General features: G+C 58.1%; 1 protein-coding gene across 1 annotated transcript in view; it reads left to right on the top strand.

Moving 5' to 3' along the window:
• Positions 1–14,783, top strand: part of ABCG4 (ATP binding cassette subfamily G member 4) — a 29,380-nt gene extending 14,597 nt beyond the window's left edge. The window contains exons 5-15 of the mRNA XM_054005854.1: positions 404–454; positions 907–1,052; positions 1,632–1,755; positions 1,996–2,110; positions 2,995–3,134; positions 3,867–3,965; positions 4,350–4,518; positions 5,474–5,574; positions 5,915–6,073; positions 6,385–6,503; positions 7,153–14,783. Coding sequence (XP_053861829.1) covers positions 404–454; positions 907–1,052; positions 1,632–1,755; positions 1,996–2,110; positions 2,995–3,134; positions 3,867–3,965; positions 4,350–4,518; positions 5,474–5,574; positions 5,915–6,073; positions 6,385–6,503; positions 7,153–7,378 — 1,449 coding nt within the window. The 3' untranslated portion in view covers positions 7,379–14,783. The remainder of the gene's footprint in view (positions 1–403; positions 455–906; positions 1,053–1,631; positions 1,756–1,995; positions 2,111–2,994; positions 3,135–3,866; positions 3,966–4,349; positions 4,519–5,473; positions 5,575–5,914; positions 6,074–6,384; positions 6,504–7,152) is intronic.
• Positions 14,784–15,077: the final 294 nt, after the last annotated feature.

Below are 15,077 nucleotides of genomic sequence, written 5' to 3'. Positions count from 1 at the left end.
ACAGCCCTGGGCTCCCCCGTGCCCACAACTCTACCAGTGTCCCTCAATCCCAACCCACAGCCCCCCCCACTCCACTATAACTGCCCTGGGCTCCCCCGTACCCACAGCTCTGCCAATACCCCTCAAATCCCAACCCATAGCCCCCCCTCCCCTCCGCTATAACAGCCCTGGGCTCCCCCGTGCCCACAGCTCTGCCAATACCCCTCAGTCCCAACCCACAGCCCCCTGCTATTCCATCCCCTGGTTTCTGCTGAGCAGAGCTGAGGGCAGAGTGCCTGGTCTCCCATGGCATCCTGTGCAGAGGCCAGGAGACCCCTAGTCATTCTGTCTGGGAGTTGGGCAGGCCCCAGTGTGGCTGGCCTCAGGCTCTGACTGGCCCCTGTGTCTGCTCCCTGCCCCGCAGGTCTCTGCTAACCTGAAGCTGAATGAGAAGCAGGAGGTGAAGAAGGAGCTGGTGAGTTGGGGGTCCCCGCTCAGTAGGGGTTTCAAGGGAGGGCGGCACTCTCTGGGCAGCACTGCCATGCCCAGAAGGGCCCATCCTGTCCCTCTGCCCACAGGGTAAAGGGGCTCCCAGGGCACACCCTCCCCTCCATTGCTTCAGCCTTCTTAATGGTTCAATACACCAGCACAGAGGCGGGGCCCCAGGGAGGGCAGGGGGAGGTTGGGACACGGGCTGGACACAGCATGGGTAGGGAGAGGTGGGGGCACGGGGAGGCAGGGGGAAGTGGGGACTCGGGCTGAGCATGGGGCGGGGGGGCAGGGGGAGCAGCAGGAGGTAGGAAGAGTGTTGGGGGCCACGAGCGCCTTTCAAACCCTGGCCCCAGAGAGGCCGCATATCCCTCACGGCGGGACTGTGGCGGGGCAGGGAGGCTGGCAGTGACTCTCTCTGCTCTGTGCTGGGCCCAGGTTCAGGAGATCCTGACGGCGCTGGGGCTGCTGGAGTGCTCCTACACCCGCACCATGTCGCTGTCCGGGGGGCAGCGCAAGCGCCTCGCCATCGCCCTGGAGCTGGTCAACAACCCCCCCGTCATGTTCTTCGATGAGCCAACCAGGTGAGCACGGGGCCTCCCTCCCCCACCGCTCCAGGCCAGCATGGGGCTCCCCCTTCCCGGGAGCCTGCAGCTGTCGCCGGCCCCTGGAGCTGCACGGGGGGAGCCAAGCATGAGCAACGGAGTCACGTCTCTTTCCTGCAGCTGAGAATTTGGGTGGGGGTCACAGCCAGGGATGAACGTGGATTGACCAGGATGGGGGGCTCTCCCTGCACCAGCTGGAGGGGGGAGCTGTGAGGGAGGCTGTGTAGCCAAGCTGGGGGAGTGGGGAGCCCTGCCCTGTAACCCCTGCTAACGGCTCAGGGTCACAGCTACCCCCGCCCCAGAGTTGGCTCAGGGGCTGCCCGAGGTGTTCCTGTATCTGGGATGTTCATTCTCTCCCCATCCCCGTTCCTATCCCACCTCTTTCTGGCTCCACGCCTCTTCCTCTCTGCATTCATCCTTTCCCCCGCTCCCTCTCTCTTTTCCACCTCTTCTATCCATCCCCCTCACACCGCCATCCCTCCCTTTTCTCACTCCCCCTCTCCCCCCCCCCCCACAAACCCCATTCCCTTCCCTCTCTCCCCCTTTTCCTGTCTGCAGTGGCCTGGACAGCGCCTCCTGCTTCCAAGTCGTCTCTCTGATGAGGTCCCTGGCCCAGGGAGGCCGCACTATCATCTGCACCATTCACCAGCCCAGTGCCAAGCTCTTTGAAATGTTCGACAAGGTGGGTGAGTCCCCTGCCTGCCCCTGTGCTTTGGGGAGCATCACCTGCTAATCAGAGCTCTGCCTCCAGGGGGCAAAGGGGTCTCTCCAGCTGTGGGACAGAATCCCAGTACCCTGGGGCAGCATCTCTCGGCTGGTGAGACCCCGCCCTAGGAGTGGGAGGTCTCGGGGTCTGGCCTGTGGTGTTTAGTGGGGGACTTGCTGCCATTTCCTGCTCAGGCCGCTTTGTTCTCTCTTCCAGCTGTACATTCTGAGCCAGGGCCAGTGCATCTTCAAAGGGGTGGTGCCCAACCTCATCCCCTACCTGAAAGGGCTGGGCCTGCATTGCCCCACCTACCACAACCCGGCTGACTTCAGTAAGTGCCTGTGCAAAGCCAGGCTTCCCATGCCTTTCCCTTGGCTTGCAGCCGGCCCTGCCTCTCGCTACCTGAGCCGGGCCAGGCTAGGCCAGGACAGTATGGGAGAGCTCCCAGGAGCGGGAGGGCAGAGGGGTTGACGATTCAGCACGTGACTCCTGGTGAGTTTTTCTGGGAGTTGGAGAAGTTCGTGCTGCTCCCCTGGACACAGCCCAGCTGGTGTGGTTCCGTCCTCCCCCGGGGCTCTCACCGGATGTGAGATACTTCTTCACTTCCTGCCCTAAGCACTTGTGCTAAACAGTTGCCGCCTCCCACCCAAGAGGTGGCCTGCATTTCCTCAGGGATGAGTCCCCTCTAGACCCCTCGCAGGGCGAATGAACATTACAAGGTCCTACAAGAGCCTTTGAGGGAAGGGGGTCTGGGAGGGCAACGCACTGACCATTCTCCATGCTGAGTGGCTCCAGGCACTCGGGAGTGGGGTCTCCCTCCCCACACCTGCCCAAGATCTAGGGGGGGTTATGCCTAGAGTACTGTCCCCCACCCCACCTGGCGTGGGTCAAGGGGCTCTGCCTGGCTACTCCAGCCTTAGCACCTGGCCATGGGGAGGTGGCGGCTCCCCTGCGGTCGCCTGCCTTTTCCTGATCATGCTGCCTCTGTCATAGCTCCCCATCCCATCTGGGGGACGTTTCCAGGAGCAGACAAGCCTAACTCCCACTCAGCCCTGAGATGGAGGTTAGTACACCCCCGCCCCCAATGCACCGGGGCCAGGGCAGAGGGGGCAGGGGTGCCCATCCACCCCTGATTGTCAGCCGTGGCTGCGAAGGGCAGGGCAAGGTGGCTTGGTCCGAGGGGGTCTCAGCGCTTGCTGTTTGGGTCCCCCCCAGTTATCGAAGTGGCCTCAGGCGAGTATGGAGACCTCAACCCATTGCTGTTCCGTGCCGTCCAGAATGGGCTGTGCACCATGGCCGAGAAGAAGAGCAGCCCGGAGAAGACGGACTCCTCCTGCCCAGTCCCCTGCGTGACGGTCAGTGCAGCAGCGCCAAGGCAGGCAGGCCCCGGGGCATCTTTGCCCCCGATGCCCAGACCCCTGTGGTGTGAGCTCTGTCCCTCCAGGTGGGGCTGGGCTGTAGGTCAGCTATGGGGAACGGTCTTGGTGTATCTAGGGAATATCCCTGGGATAGCAGCATCCCTGCCCGCCTCACACTGTCCCAGACCCTGGTTGGCTCCCGAGGGGGTGGGTACAGAGCGGATGAGAATTGGGAGCAGCCCCTGCCTTGTTCCCCTACCCCGAGGGAGTAATGTCCGTCTCTCCACCGGCGGAGTTTGGGGTGCCCGTCGCTGTGTTATCTGGGCACTGATAGAGCATAGGCCTATGGCACTAGAGCCACCCTCCCTCCCAGGCGGTATTCCTTGTTCTCCGGGGATCTCCCCACACACCAGAGCACAATGCAGCCCCTGTGCTGTGTCTGCCCTGCGGCCCCCGTCGTGCCGTTCCCCGGCGTGTGTACAGCAGCCCCGCCCTGGCCCAGGGTGCTGCAGGGAGTGGGATGGTGTCTGGGGCGAGGGGCGTGGCAGGTGCTGGCCTGGCCTGGGCCCATGGTCCCTGAGGTACTGGGGGTAACAAGGCTCCTGTGGGTGGGGCTGGTGCCCACGCTCCCAGCAGATACCCAAGGGGAGGGGTCTGCCGGTCAGGGCTGAGAGCCCCTGGGTCCCTGACTCTCCGTGTCCTTGTCATGGTCCCCCCACCCCTCTCCAGGATGTGGATCATATTGAGAGCCACACGTTTGCCACCAGCACCATGACCCAGTTCTGCATCCTCTTCAAGAGAACGTTCCTGTCCATCATGAGAGACACGGTAAGGGAGGGGTGCTGGGGGATGGGCCAGGGCAGGGGACGGGGCAGAGACCAAGGCTGGAGCAGAGGGGACAGGTGCTATGGGGAGCAGGGTCCAGGATTGGGAGGCGGGGGGAGGGGACCGGGGACAGAGGGTGGGAAGGTTGGAGGCAGGACTAAGGCACATGTGGAGGGAGCAGAGATTTAAGGTCTGGCGGTTGGAGAAGGGAAGGGAGAGGCTGTATCATGGGAGCCCCCGTACTGCTGGAGCCAGCGGGTGGAGGGCGCCCATCGCTGCCCTTGCTGTCGGGGGTGAATGCTCAGCAAGCAGCCCGGTGCACCCAGGGCTGGTGGTAGGCCATGGCCCTGCCCCTCTCTGAGTGCCGAGCCCATCTCGCCCCTGCAGGTCCTGACCCACCTGCGGTTCATGTCCCACATCTGCATCGGGGTGCTCATCGGGCTGCTCTACCTGCACATCGGCAACGACGCCGGCAAGGTCTTCAACAACACCGGCTTCCTCTTCTTCTCCATGCTTTTCCTCATGTTCGCCGCCCTGATGCCCACTGTCCTCACATGTACGGCACTCACCAGCCCCCATCTCCCCTAGAGCACTGAGTCTGTCCCGGCAGCTGCTGGGAGTGAGGGTGGGGCAGGCCAGTCTGCACTGAAACACCCGAGCCAGTAACTCCCTCGGCCCAGGCCTGGGGCTGAGCTGGGGTGGCTGCAGGGCAGGCAGGGCCAGCGGGGTGGGGTGGGCAGGAGCTAATGGGGCACAGAGGCTCCTTTGGGGTGTCAGTGGAAGACCCCCTGATAGGGCGGGATTAAGGCAAGTTAAGAGATCAGCCCAGTGCCCTGTGATGTGCAGGTCGGGGTGTCAGGCCCCTGGACCACAGGGGATCCCCTAGCTCGGGCAGTTGAGCTCCTCCATGGGGTCCAGCTGGGCAGGGCCGGCTCCAGGGTTTTTGCCACCCCATGCAGCCCCCCCAAAAAAGCCACAATCGCGATCTGCAGCACTTCGGCGGTAATTCGGCGGGAGGTCCTTCACTCCAAGTGGGAGTGAGGGACCCTCCGCCGAATTGCCGCCGAATAGCTGGACGTGCTGCCCCTCTCCGGGGTGGCCGCCCCAAGCACCTGCTTGCTAAACTGGTGCCCGGAGCCGGCCCTGCAGCTGGGTTTAGTCCTGGGCGACTGACTCCAGCCAGGCCTGGGAGAGGCTGAGGTTGGGAGTGATGGGCAGCGGGCGGAGTGTAGGTAGTTCCGGGCCCAGTTCGGTTCTTGAGCGTAGACCCTGGTGCCCCTCGCTCCTGGAGGCGCTGGTGCCCGAGGGAGAGGGAGCGGGTCCATCCTGGATCAGAACCAGCCACAGCCACCTCCCAGGAATCCTGGGGAGCTGCTTGGCAGCACTTCAAGGGTTAGCATCGATCAATCCCACCTCAGCTTCTATTTGAGCAAGGAGCCGGCGGGCCCGAGAATGGGGCCGGACCAGGGCACCGCTTGCTGCTAATCTGCTGGGTCCCTCTGTCCCTGCAGTCCCTCTGGAGATGTCTGTGTTCCTGAGAGAGCACCTGAACTACTGGTACAGCCTAAAGGCCTATTACCTGGCCAAGACCATGGCAGACGTGCCCTTCCAGGTGAGGATGCAGCATGGGGGGTGGGGGGATGAAATAGACTCTCCTAGGTTAGGCTCCTGGGCTGCTCTGCCTACAGGGAGATCCAGGGCTGGCTTCTCCTGGGTTCCTGCTGCTCGTTGCACAGCCTGGGCCCTGACCCCCTTGGAGAGGTGCAGAGAGGGGGGTTCATAGAGCTCCAGAGGTCCCAGATCCCTGCCCTTGGAGCTCACAGTATAACTTGGATCACTGTGATGTTTGGGGCCACAGAGCAGGGGTGCAGAGACCCCGTTGGTGCAGGGCACAGCACGCAGCCTTGGTGGAGGCGGGTCCTGCTGAACCATCTCCCTTCCACCCCCTGCAGGTCATCTGCCCCATAGCCTACTGCAGCATCGTGTACTGGATGACAGGCCAGCCCCCGGAGGCCACCCGCTTCCTCCTCTTCTCCGCCCTCGCCACCTCCACCGCCCTGGTGGCACAGTCTCTGGGGCTTCTGATCGGAGCAGCTTCCACCTCCTTGCAGGTCAGAGGGGGCGCTGGTTTTGGTGGGGACCCTGGGCTGCATGGGGGGCAGAGAGGGACAGCCTCTGGCAGAGTTTGCACCCGTCTGCTTTGTCAGGGTCAGTAATCGAGCCAGTGATGTGCCAGAGTGTGTGCAAGGGGATGTCTGCTGTGCAAGGGCGTGGCACTGAGAGCATGAGCGTGCATGTGCGTGGCACCGTGTGTGCACACCAGAGCGTGTGTGGTGGTTGTGGGTTCGCGTGACACTGGCAACGTGCTGTGATCCCCCAAACCCATTGCCATGCCTGACTCCGGCCTGCCTCTGCCTTGCAGGTGGCCACGTTCGTGGGACCGGTCACTGCTATCCCCGTCCTGCTCTTCTCAGGCTTCTTCGTCAGCTTCAAGACCATCCCCACGTATCTGCAGTGGACCTCGTATGTCTCCTACGTCAGGTGGGGGCTCGCAGCAGCAGTGGGAACAGGGCACTGGCAACACTCGCGCGTGGATGGTGACTGCCCTGCATCCCTGCTAATGCTCCCCGCAGACGTCCCTCTGGGAAGGCTTTGCAGGGGATTCAGGCCTGGCCCCAGGGCTGGAGGGGACATCCAGCTACCAGGGACACCCTCTCAAGCCATGGCACCCTGCTCCCGGGATGCTCTGGCTGAGGGGTGGTAGGATGCAGGAGAGGCAAGGACCCTGGAGGGATGGTGCCCCCTTGTGGCTGCAGCTGGGTTGCACAGGCCTGCAGCTTTGAGGAAGGAGACAGCCAGCCTTAGGGGAGATGATTTTAGGTGTATCTGTCTGGTCCCTGGCCACACAGCAGTGCCAGTTCTGCAGCTGACCAGCCCGATACCCCCAAGTGCTACCAGCTCCACTCCTGTCCAGATCCTTGGTGGCCTCTCCCGGCCAGCTCCCTGGCGTGCCGTGATGCTGATGCCACTCTTGGCAGGTGCAGCAGGATCGGTATCACCCGTGGCTGGCTCCCTGCTGCAGAGCAGTCCAGAGGCTCACCCAGTCCTGTGCCAGGTGAGCCGCAGCCACCCAGTGTGTGTGCAAATCCGGGGTGCAGCTGGCACTAATGTTGCTTGTGCTCTGGCGCAGGTATGGCTTCGAGGGCGTCATCCTCACCATCTACGCCATGGAGCGTGAGGACCTGGAGTGCCGGGAGACTCCCTGTCCCTTCCAGAATCCCATCAGGATCCTCCAGGAGCTGGACGTGGAAGAGGCCAAACTCTACCTGGACTTCATCATCCTGGGCATCTTCTTCCTCGTTCTGCGGCTCCTGGCCTACCTGGTCCTCAGGTACAAGGTGAAGTCTGAGAGATAAGGGGACCATCAGGGCCCGATGCCTTTCCCAGACCTGATCTGCCACAGCATGGACAATCCCAAAGGGACTCTCAGTCTCTGTGGATGTGGGACCACAGGGGAGGCATCGGGGAGGTGGCGACCAGTCCTGGCTCAGTCGAGAAGGTTTTTTGGGACATCTCGGAACTGTTTTAACCTTTCCACACTCTTCATCGCAAATGTTTTGTACCGCCCTGGAATGCCTCATTCTCTCCCCTGGAGCCGCGTCATCAGATGGATCTTGGATTCCTTCTTCCACCCTGTGCCCCAAACCACCACCTCAGGACACCGATGGAGGCAGTTGTCTTCCAAGCCAGAGAAAGAGAGAGCTGCCTGCCAAGGCTTTGCCGTTTGGGGAAAGGGGTTGCGCCGGTCTGAACCCTGTTTACCTCCCGCAAAGCACAGTTTTGTAGCGCAGTGTGTAGTGCAGTTTTTTAACTTGCCTGTGAGTCGATGTCCAGTAGCATGTGTATCCATATTCAGAAGAAATCAGAAGACAACAATAGGCTACGTGGCAGAAGGCTTTCGTGTTTACCTTAGCCATAGCAACAGCCAATGCCATAGCCCCTGTCTTTTTTTGTAAACTTCCCTTTTTCTTAAGGAAAAAACCAAACCAAATGACAACTCAGCTGCACTTAGTACAGGAACAAGTGTTGCGGCTCTGGAGGGATGCAGGTAGATCAGGCCTCTGCATTTAGGATTTGGCAGGATGTAATATTAGTAGAAACATTTCAATGAAATTTTTTTTAAATGATTTTTTGGGAAGTGGGAGAGTTCCCAGCCCTGCTGGGTTTGCCACCAGGGCCCTGCCGTGTTGGACTACTGCATGAGACCCAGGGAATGATGACGCAAACTGGGCTAGCCATGAGTTGAAAGTGACCCGTTTCATAGAATCATAGAATATCAGGGATAGAAGGGACTTCAGGAGGTCATCTAGTCCAACCCCCTCCTCAAAGCAGGACCAATCCCCAGACAGTTTTTTACTCCAGTTCCCTAAATGGCCCCCTTTCCTTGGGAGCTGAGTAAATGGTGGAAAGGTAAGGGACAGATTCTCCATTCTCTTACGCTGGTGTGAATGGGAAGCAGCTGCCCTGAAGCCAGCGGAGTTAGGTTGGGTTGAGAGAAGAATCTAGCCCAGTGATTGACCTCAGTGGAGTTGCTGATCCAATGTGAAATCAGAATCAGTCCCTAGGGGCTCAATGCTGCAGATCACTTGGATCTGATTCTCCCAGTTAACCTGCACTTTGCATTGTCACTTACACCGGCACACAAATCCTGCCGAATCAGAGCGGAGGTGTTTTACCCTTGCTTTGCACAAGTGTAAAAGGATGACACAACGTGCAGGGCATTAACGAACCAGCCCCATTGAGATTAGCAGGATGTGGCCCTGAGCGGCATGAAAGGTGAAAAGTAAAGGACCTCTCCTTTGTGTTTAATAACCCCCAGTCTTGTTACAATGCAGGGAGGGACATTTTCATGTGTGGCTGACAATGGGACAATGCCCCTTTTACAGTTTGGCCTTGCAGCTGAAGCCCTGAATAGCTGTAGACAATCAAATTTCAAAACCTCCCTGAGCTCCCTAATCAGTAGCAGAAAACAGGCACAGAATTAAAAATCCCCAGTGCGTTTGTGTTCAGCCTGAAACCGTGTTTACCGTGTGTAGCACGTTGTGTACAGAGCATTTTGCAGGGAGACATTTAGCTGGCGTAAATCGGCATAGCTCCAGTGACTGCAGTGGAGCGATGCTGAGTCACGTCAGCTGAGGGTCTCCCCTTGTATGAGATAATTTATTTCGGTGTACACCTGAAGTGGCAGCTCTATAAAGCTCTAGGTATTTAAAACATGATCCGTAGCTATCACTGGCAAATAACTTGTAGCAGAGGGAATTTCAGGGGGAGGGGAGAAGAGAAGATGATTTCAGCTGAGATTTGGGAAGAACTGGGAGGCACAGACCTGAGCTATTTGAAAGCGATTCCTCCTGTCTTTGACATGCCAAGGCTTGAGCTCAATATTCCACATTTCCTCTGCAGTAGCTGACAAGCCAGTGTCCACAGCAGAGCGTTTTCCTGTGCTGCTCAAATCATTTGCAATGCCTGCAATCAAAGCACCTTGCTCTGCTGGGAACAGGTCAGGTCTTGCATGCTAATCAGAGTCAGGCCTGGCCAGTATTTGGATGGGAGTGGTGTTGGAGGGTCAATAGGAGCTGTTCTTCCCTTTAGAGGCCATACAGAGCCCACGGTGCCATTAGGGGGAGCTTGTAGTCAAAGAGGTGTCCTTCAGATGAGCCTTGAAGTCCAGGCCCTACAAACTGCAATCTTGTGGCTTGTTTGTAAATCAGGGCGTTAGCCTTGGAGTCCTGGCCAAATTCCAGCTCAAGTTTCCCTTCCCTAAAGTCCTTAGCGGTTGCAATCAGAGACAGGATCCTCCTTTGTTTCTTGCCCTGAGCTGCTATGCAGTGTTGCTGTGCTGTGTCAAAGAGCTGCCGTGTTCCACCCCAGAGAGGACTGCAGGTGTGTCGTTTGTAGGGTGCTTTAGGACCATCCCGGGGGACGGTGCTCTAGAAATGGAGGCTCCAGAGCCCTGAACTCAGGTGTTTGTAGGGCAGGGAAGGAGGAGCTCAGTTAAGCTCCACATCTGCTCTGTTAATGGTTTGGGGCTTAAACAAGCCACTGCCAGTCCTGCGTTTCAGTTCTCATGGAGGAGATGAGGAGGGAGGGGATTAGTGCTGTGGGGCTGAGCATTCTGCATAGAGCCCTGATCCTGATAAGGGGCAGAATGTAGAGGGCAGGGGACCCAGTGTTGGAGGGTGAGAGCCAGTGAGATTACCCAGTCAATGTGATTCCACCAGCCTGGGGGCTAACAAGGACCCCCCGTTCTCCACTCGCTCCTCTTTCCTCCTTCCCCTTCTCTCTATCCCATACTCCATGGGCACAAGCAAGGAGGGTCCTAGGTCCTCGCGTCTGGCCCCTGCTGTAGCTGGCAATCCATCCTACAGCCCCATTCAGAAACTTACCAAGCTCCGTCTTCAAATTAGTCAGGCTGTTTGTCCCCACAGCTCCTCATGGGAGGCTTGGCCGATGGTTAGAAACTGTGACACTTTTCCCTTCTCTTCCCTCATCTCTCTTTCCTCCCTTGCTTTCCCTTAAGGCTGGGATCTAAGCTATCCCGTCAAACTGTGTCGGTGCTGGGGGCTGCACTGGTTAACTGTATTCGTACCAAAGCTGTGCGTGGCCCAGCCATGAACATACGCTGCATTCCTAACATAACCCCGGGTCGGTCTATCCCCCTCTTGGTGTAGGGAGACCCCTGTGACACGGTCTGAACCCAGTGTAGGGTCCTGCTCTGCTCTCCAATAGCTTCTCCTCCCGCTCAGCCCTGCAGGAAGCAAGTATGGAGGGGCAGAGGTGCCCTGCCAGGCCAATGCCTGATGTAGCAACCTGCTGCCCGCACTGTCCCAAGGACGGAACCCATGCCACCTACGACCAAGATGTCCTCCAGTGGTCTAAACCCCTTTCCAGCATCATCTTTGCTCAGTAGCATCCCGAGCTGCTGCTCCTCCTCCCAGAAGAACCAGGGCCGTTTGCTTGGTGTTTATTGGGGCTCTCTTGCTGGGTGGACTGGACCTGAGTTTCTCATTGCGCTGTCTCTGGCGGGGGCAGGTGGTGCGCTGTGGACACCGGGGGCCATGCAGGAATAAGGAGCTGCTCACCATGGATCTCCAACCCTCTGGGGGATTTTGAGTCCCAGTTCTCCCAGGCTGGAGCCTCTCCCCTCCATCCCCCCGCACAGGAACAAATGGGGTCCCCGGACTGAACTGGACCTGGATCTTAGCTGGGGCAGCGGGATCAAAGCAATAGAAAACTGGATGTGGGATCCACTGCTTGGTACGGTTCTTCCCTCCCCACCTGTCTCCAGAAGCTACGTCCCTCCTGCTTCTTGTCTGGGAGCTTACTGACTCCTGAATTCAGAGCCCAAGGACAGAGCCAGCCAGACTTGCTGAGTGAGCTTTGGGGTCAATTGCTGGGCAAAGACTCCCAAGCCCCAATTCCCTGGTAACTAAATAATCCATGACCCCAGGGGGAACATGGACGGGGAGACAACAGCAAACCAGCCCCACTGACAGGGCCGTGGGCTGACCCTCAGGGGACTGATGAAAGCAGGGGTGTGCTGGCAGGGGAGGAACTGTTGCCTAGGCTGCCCCTGTTCTGTAGCTACCTACAGGGCTCTGGAGCTGTCCGGGCAGCACTTTTCCTAGATTCGTACAGGTCGTCAGCCGCTCTCCTGGGCACTGTGCCTCACTCAGCCTGCTCTAGCTGGCTTCATTCTCCGGATGGTCAGATGCCGTCCCCAGTCTTACAGACGTGGTGCGGGACAGACCCCCTGGCTTGCAGGAGGGGAGAATGGCTGGCTGGGATGCCCCCTTTCCCGTGCCCATGATGGCAGCTGTCTCGAGCGGCACTGAACGCACAATGCTGTTGATTGTATGGACTGTGAAAGGGGCACCGGCACTTCAAGTGCCAGATCAATGCAAGGTGCAGAGCTCATCTCTGGGAAGCCACCTGCCCTCAGCCCCTTCGGTATCACGGCTGCTGTCAACCAGGGATGGAGGGAGACTGGGCAAACACCCTCCCCGCTGGCTGCTTTAGTGACCCTGTGCCTTCGACCGCACGTCCTAGTGCGTGGGAGAGAGTCAGGGTCCAGGGTCCAATACGCGAGATTAGCAGCCTTCACAATGTTCAGAGGTGAGGAAACGCTCTGCCTGTCTGAGTGGGATCAGCAGAGTGCTGCTTCGTAGGCACAAGGGATTGTCCCCTCCTCCCGATGTTCATGCAGGGGTCCCACAGGGAGGTCACTGGCAGCAGCCACCCGGCACAGTTCAGGCAGCGAGCCGCTGTGGCCATGCAGCTGGAGGAAGGCCTGTCTGCTCCAGCCTGCTTGGAAGTGGAGTCTTCTCTGCCCGAGGCAGCTGTAGACTCCAGCCATGCTGCTGCTTCAGGTCAGGGACAGCTGTGCCACCCAGAGGATGCCATCCCTCTGATCTCTCCTTCCTTCTCTGCCTACCTGCTTCCCCACTGCCTACCTCTCCTTGCCCTGGGGAGATGAGGCAGGGGAGCTTTCCCTCCTGTCTCCCCTAGCATCACAGTGTGCCAGCCACACGGGGTGCGCAGGATGGGGAGAGGTCAGGCAATTGTGACCCGCCACTTCACAGTAATAGTTCCAGCTGCGGGTTGGTGCAATCCTGTCTCTTCCTTCTCCTTCCTTAAACGGGTTCAGAAAAAGCAACCCAAGGGCCTCCCCCCATGCTGGGGAGTTTGACACGAAACTCCCGTCCGCGTGGGTGTCGGTAGCAGGGTGTGCTCCAAAGAGGGCAGCTGGGCGTGCCAGAGCGTTATCTGTCGCACCATGTTCTTTCGCACGGCCCGCTGCTCCTAGGACTGTAACAAGTGATGACAATGCACTTTAATAGAGCATGCTCCTTGGGGCGCTTTGACATTACCAGTCACTTTGGGGGGCACTAGGTTGCTTCTGGATGCCAGTTTGTATGGCACCAGGGCTTGGCGCCTCCTCTCTGGGTAGGGAAGTCCTGAGTGTCTCTTTGGGATAATCAGGAGGTGAGTGTTATGGGCGAGGGAGGATTCTCTGCCCCCTCCCACTCCATTTTCCAGTCCTGTCCCTTCCTGTAATGTTCCCAACGCTGGGTCACAGGAAGATTTTAGATGGGTCACCGCATCCAGGGCTGGATTAAACCATCACTGGACCCTAGGTGAACATACCCTTCTCCCTGCCTGGTGCAGAGGGGGGCCCCGCGGAGGGGGTGGGTGTCACAGACAAACCTGCCCTACTCTCACCACACAGAGGCAGCTCCTGTCGCATGGGTTTGGGCCTGGCTCCCCGCTCCAGACATTGTGACCCTGTGCACCAGCTCGCAACACTTGGAGTAGGGAGCAAGACCCAGCCCTGAGGGACAGGAGCCGCTGCTGTGGCGGGGAGTGCAGGGCAGACTTGGTCTCCAGCCCCTCCCCCAGGACCTCCCCACCCACAGGGCTGGGATTCGGGTTGCGGTGCCAGGGCAGAGGGTGTATAAATGTACTGGTACATCACCAAAAAAAGAAACTACAGTTGGTGGATCACCCCAGGAAAGAGTTTCGGAACCACTGCTGTAATGCACTTTTAATGGACAGCAAGTCCTTGTTCAGGCTGCTAATTAGGGTTTGTGTCCATTGCAACATAACCTGGATGTTATTACATGTTTAGCCTCTCTTTAAAACTGTTCCGCCCACCGGCAGAGCTGCTCCCGTCCAAAGGCCTGAATGCAACACATGCAGTGTCTCTCTCTGTGCACTCATGTACGCACACACACACACACACACACACACTCTGATACAGTCTGGCACTCTTGCATGCCCTGATACTCTTATTCACACACACAAGCAAAGCAGATTCACACTCAAATCACTGGTGCTAAAGCTTGCAAAGGGAGGAGGCTGGGCCATGAGGGCGGGGAGCATTTCCAGGGTTCCACCTTCCCCTCGAATCAGGCAATAAACGTGTTTTGTTTCATTCAGTGTGGACAAAGTTTGTGTCATCCAGCCACCAAGTGAGCTCCTGGGCCAGAGAGCGTCACATGGCTATCTCGACTGTTCCACGTTTCCCATCGATATCTCAACATGGCGTGTGTGTGTGTGTGTTCGTAAATCTCTTTTGGAGTGTTCTTCATGTTTGTATAACCAGATGGGTTTGTATAGGGAGTGCGTGTGTGTGTACGTGTGTAGCATAGAGAGGTCTGGCTCATAGAATCTGTCATGAGCCACCTAATCACAAGAGGTGTGCCTGTTTAACTGGGACAGTGCATTTCAAATCATGGCTAAAAGTCACAGGGAGTTTGTTTAAATGGCATCATGTGCAAACCCTTTGCTACAGCTGCCAGGTGTGACATGCTGTGTGCCAGCATTCAGGACACGTTCTGCGATCTCTTTGTTCACTGAAGGTGGCTTCATGGATCCAAATGACCTTGCTAGCATTTCCCCAAGCCCGACCCTCTGTATGTCTTTTCAAAACAAGTGGCGAAAGGGAAGCAAATCTCTCCCAGCCTGAGAGCTCCCCTTGGGAAGCTGGCATGTCTCTTTCCTGCTGAGGGTCAGTTCCAGTGAAGAGAATTCTGCTGTCTGCACACACGCACATGGAGGTATCGTCTGTCTGTAGCTCCTGCCTTCATGATGGTGTCTTTGCAGAGACATTGCTAGTTTAATCTCGACCACCGTCCAGATTCACAGGGTGACAGGAGTCAGCAGCCAGGCAGATATTTTGCAGTTTAATTCAGTGTTCCTGAGATGCCAGCTGTACTCGTTGGATTTCACACCCTTAATAAAACCTATATTTATACTGTACATATCAGAGTGCCTCTTCTGTCTCTGGGGGCCTGAAGGGCGTGTGCGTGTAGGGAGTCTAGGCAGTGAATTTGTTTGCCAGTGTGTACATGTCGCTCTGGGAATGTGTGTTTATGTGGGATGGGTGTGGGCACATGGGTTTGGGTAGTTAGGGAAGCAGGCGTGTGTTTATTTGGGGAATGCTGTTGTGAGCTCATGTGTATTGTGTGTAGGGTCAGGGGTATGAGTGTGAAGTGTGTTGCTTTGTGTGCGGAGGGGCAGGTGTGAGTGTGGTCAGGGGTGTGAGTGTGGTGG

Source organism: Malaclemys terrapin, chromosome 15 (genome assembly GCF_027887155.1).
Source record: "Malaclemys terrapin pileata isolate rMalTer1 chromosome 15, rMalTer1.hap1, whole genome shotgun sequence".
In the NCBI taxonomy this organism is placed as follows: domain Eukaryota; kingdom Metazoa; phylum Chordata; order Testudines; family Emydidae; genus Malaclemys; species Malaclemys terrapin.
Note: the sequence above shows the minus strand (reverse complement) of the source record. Positions and strands in the feature narration are given on the sequence as shown.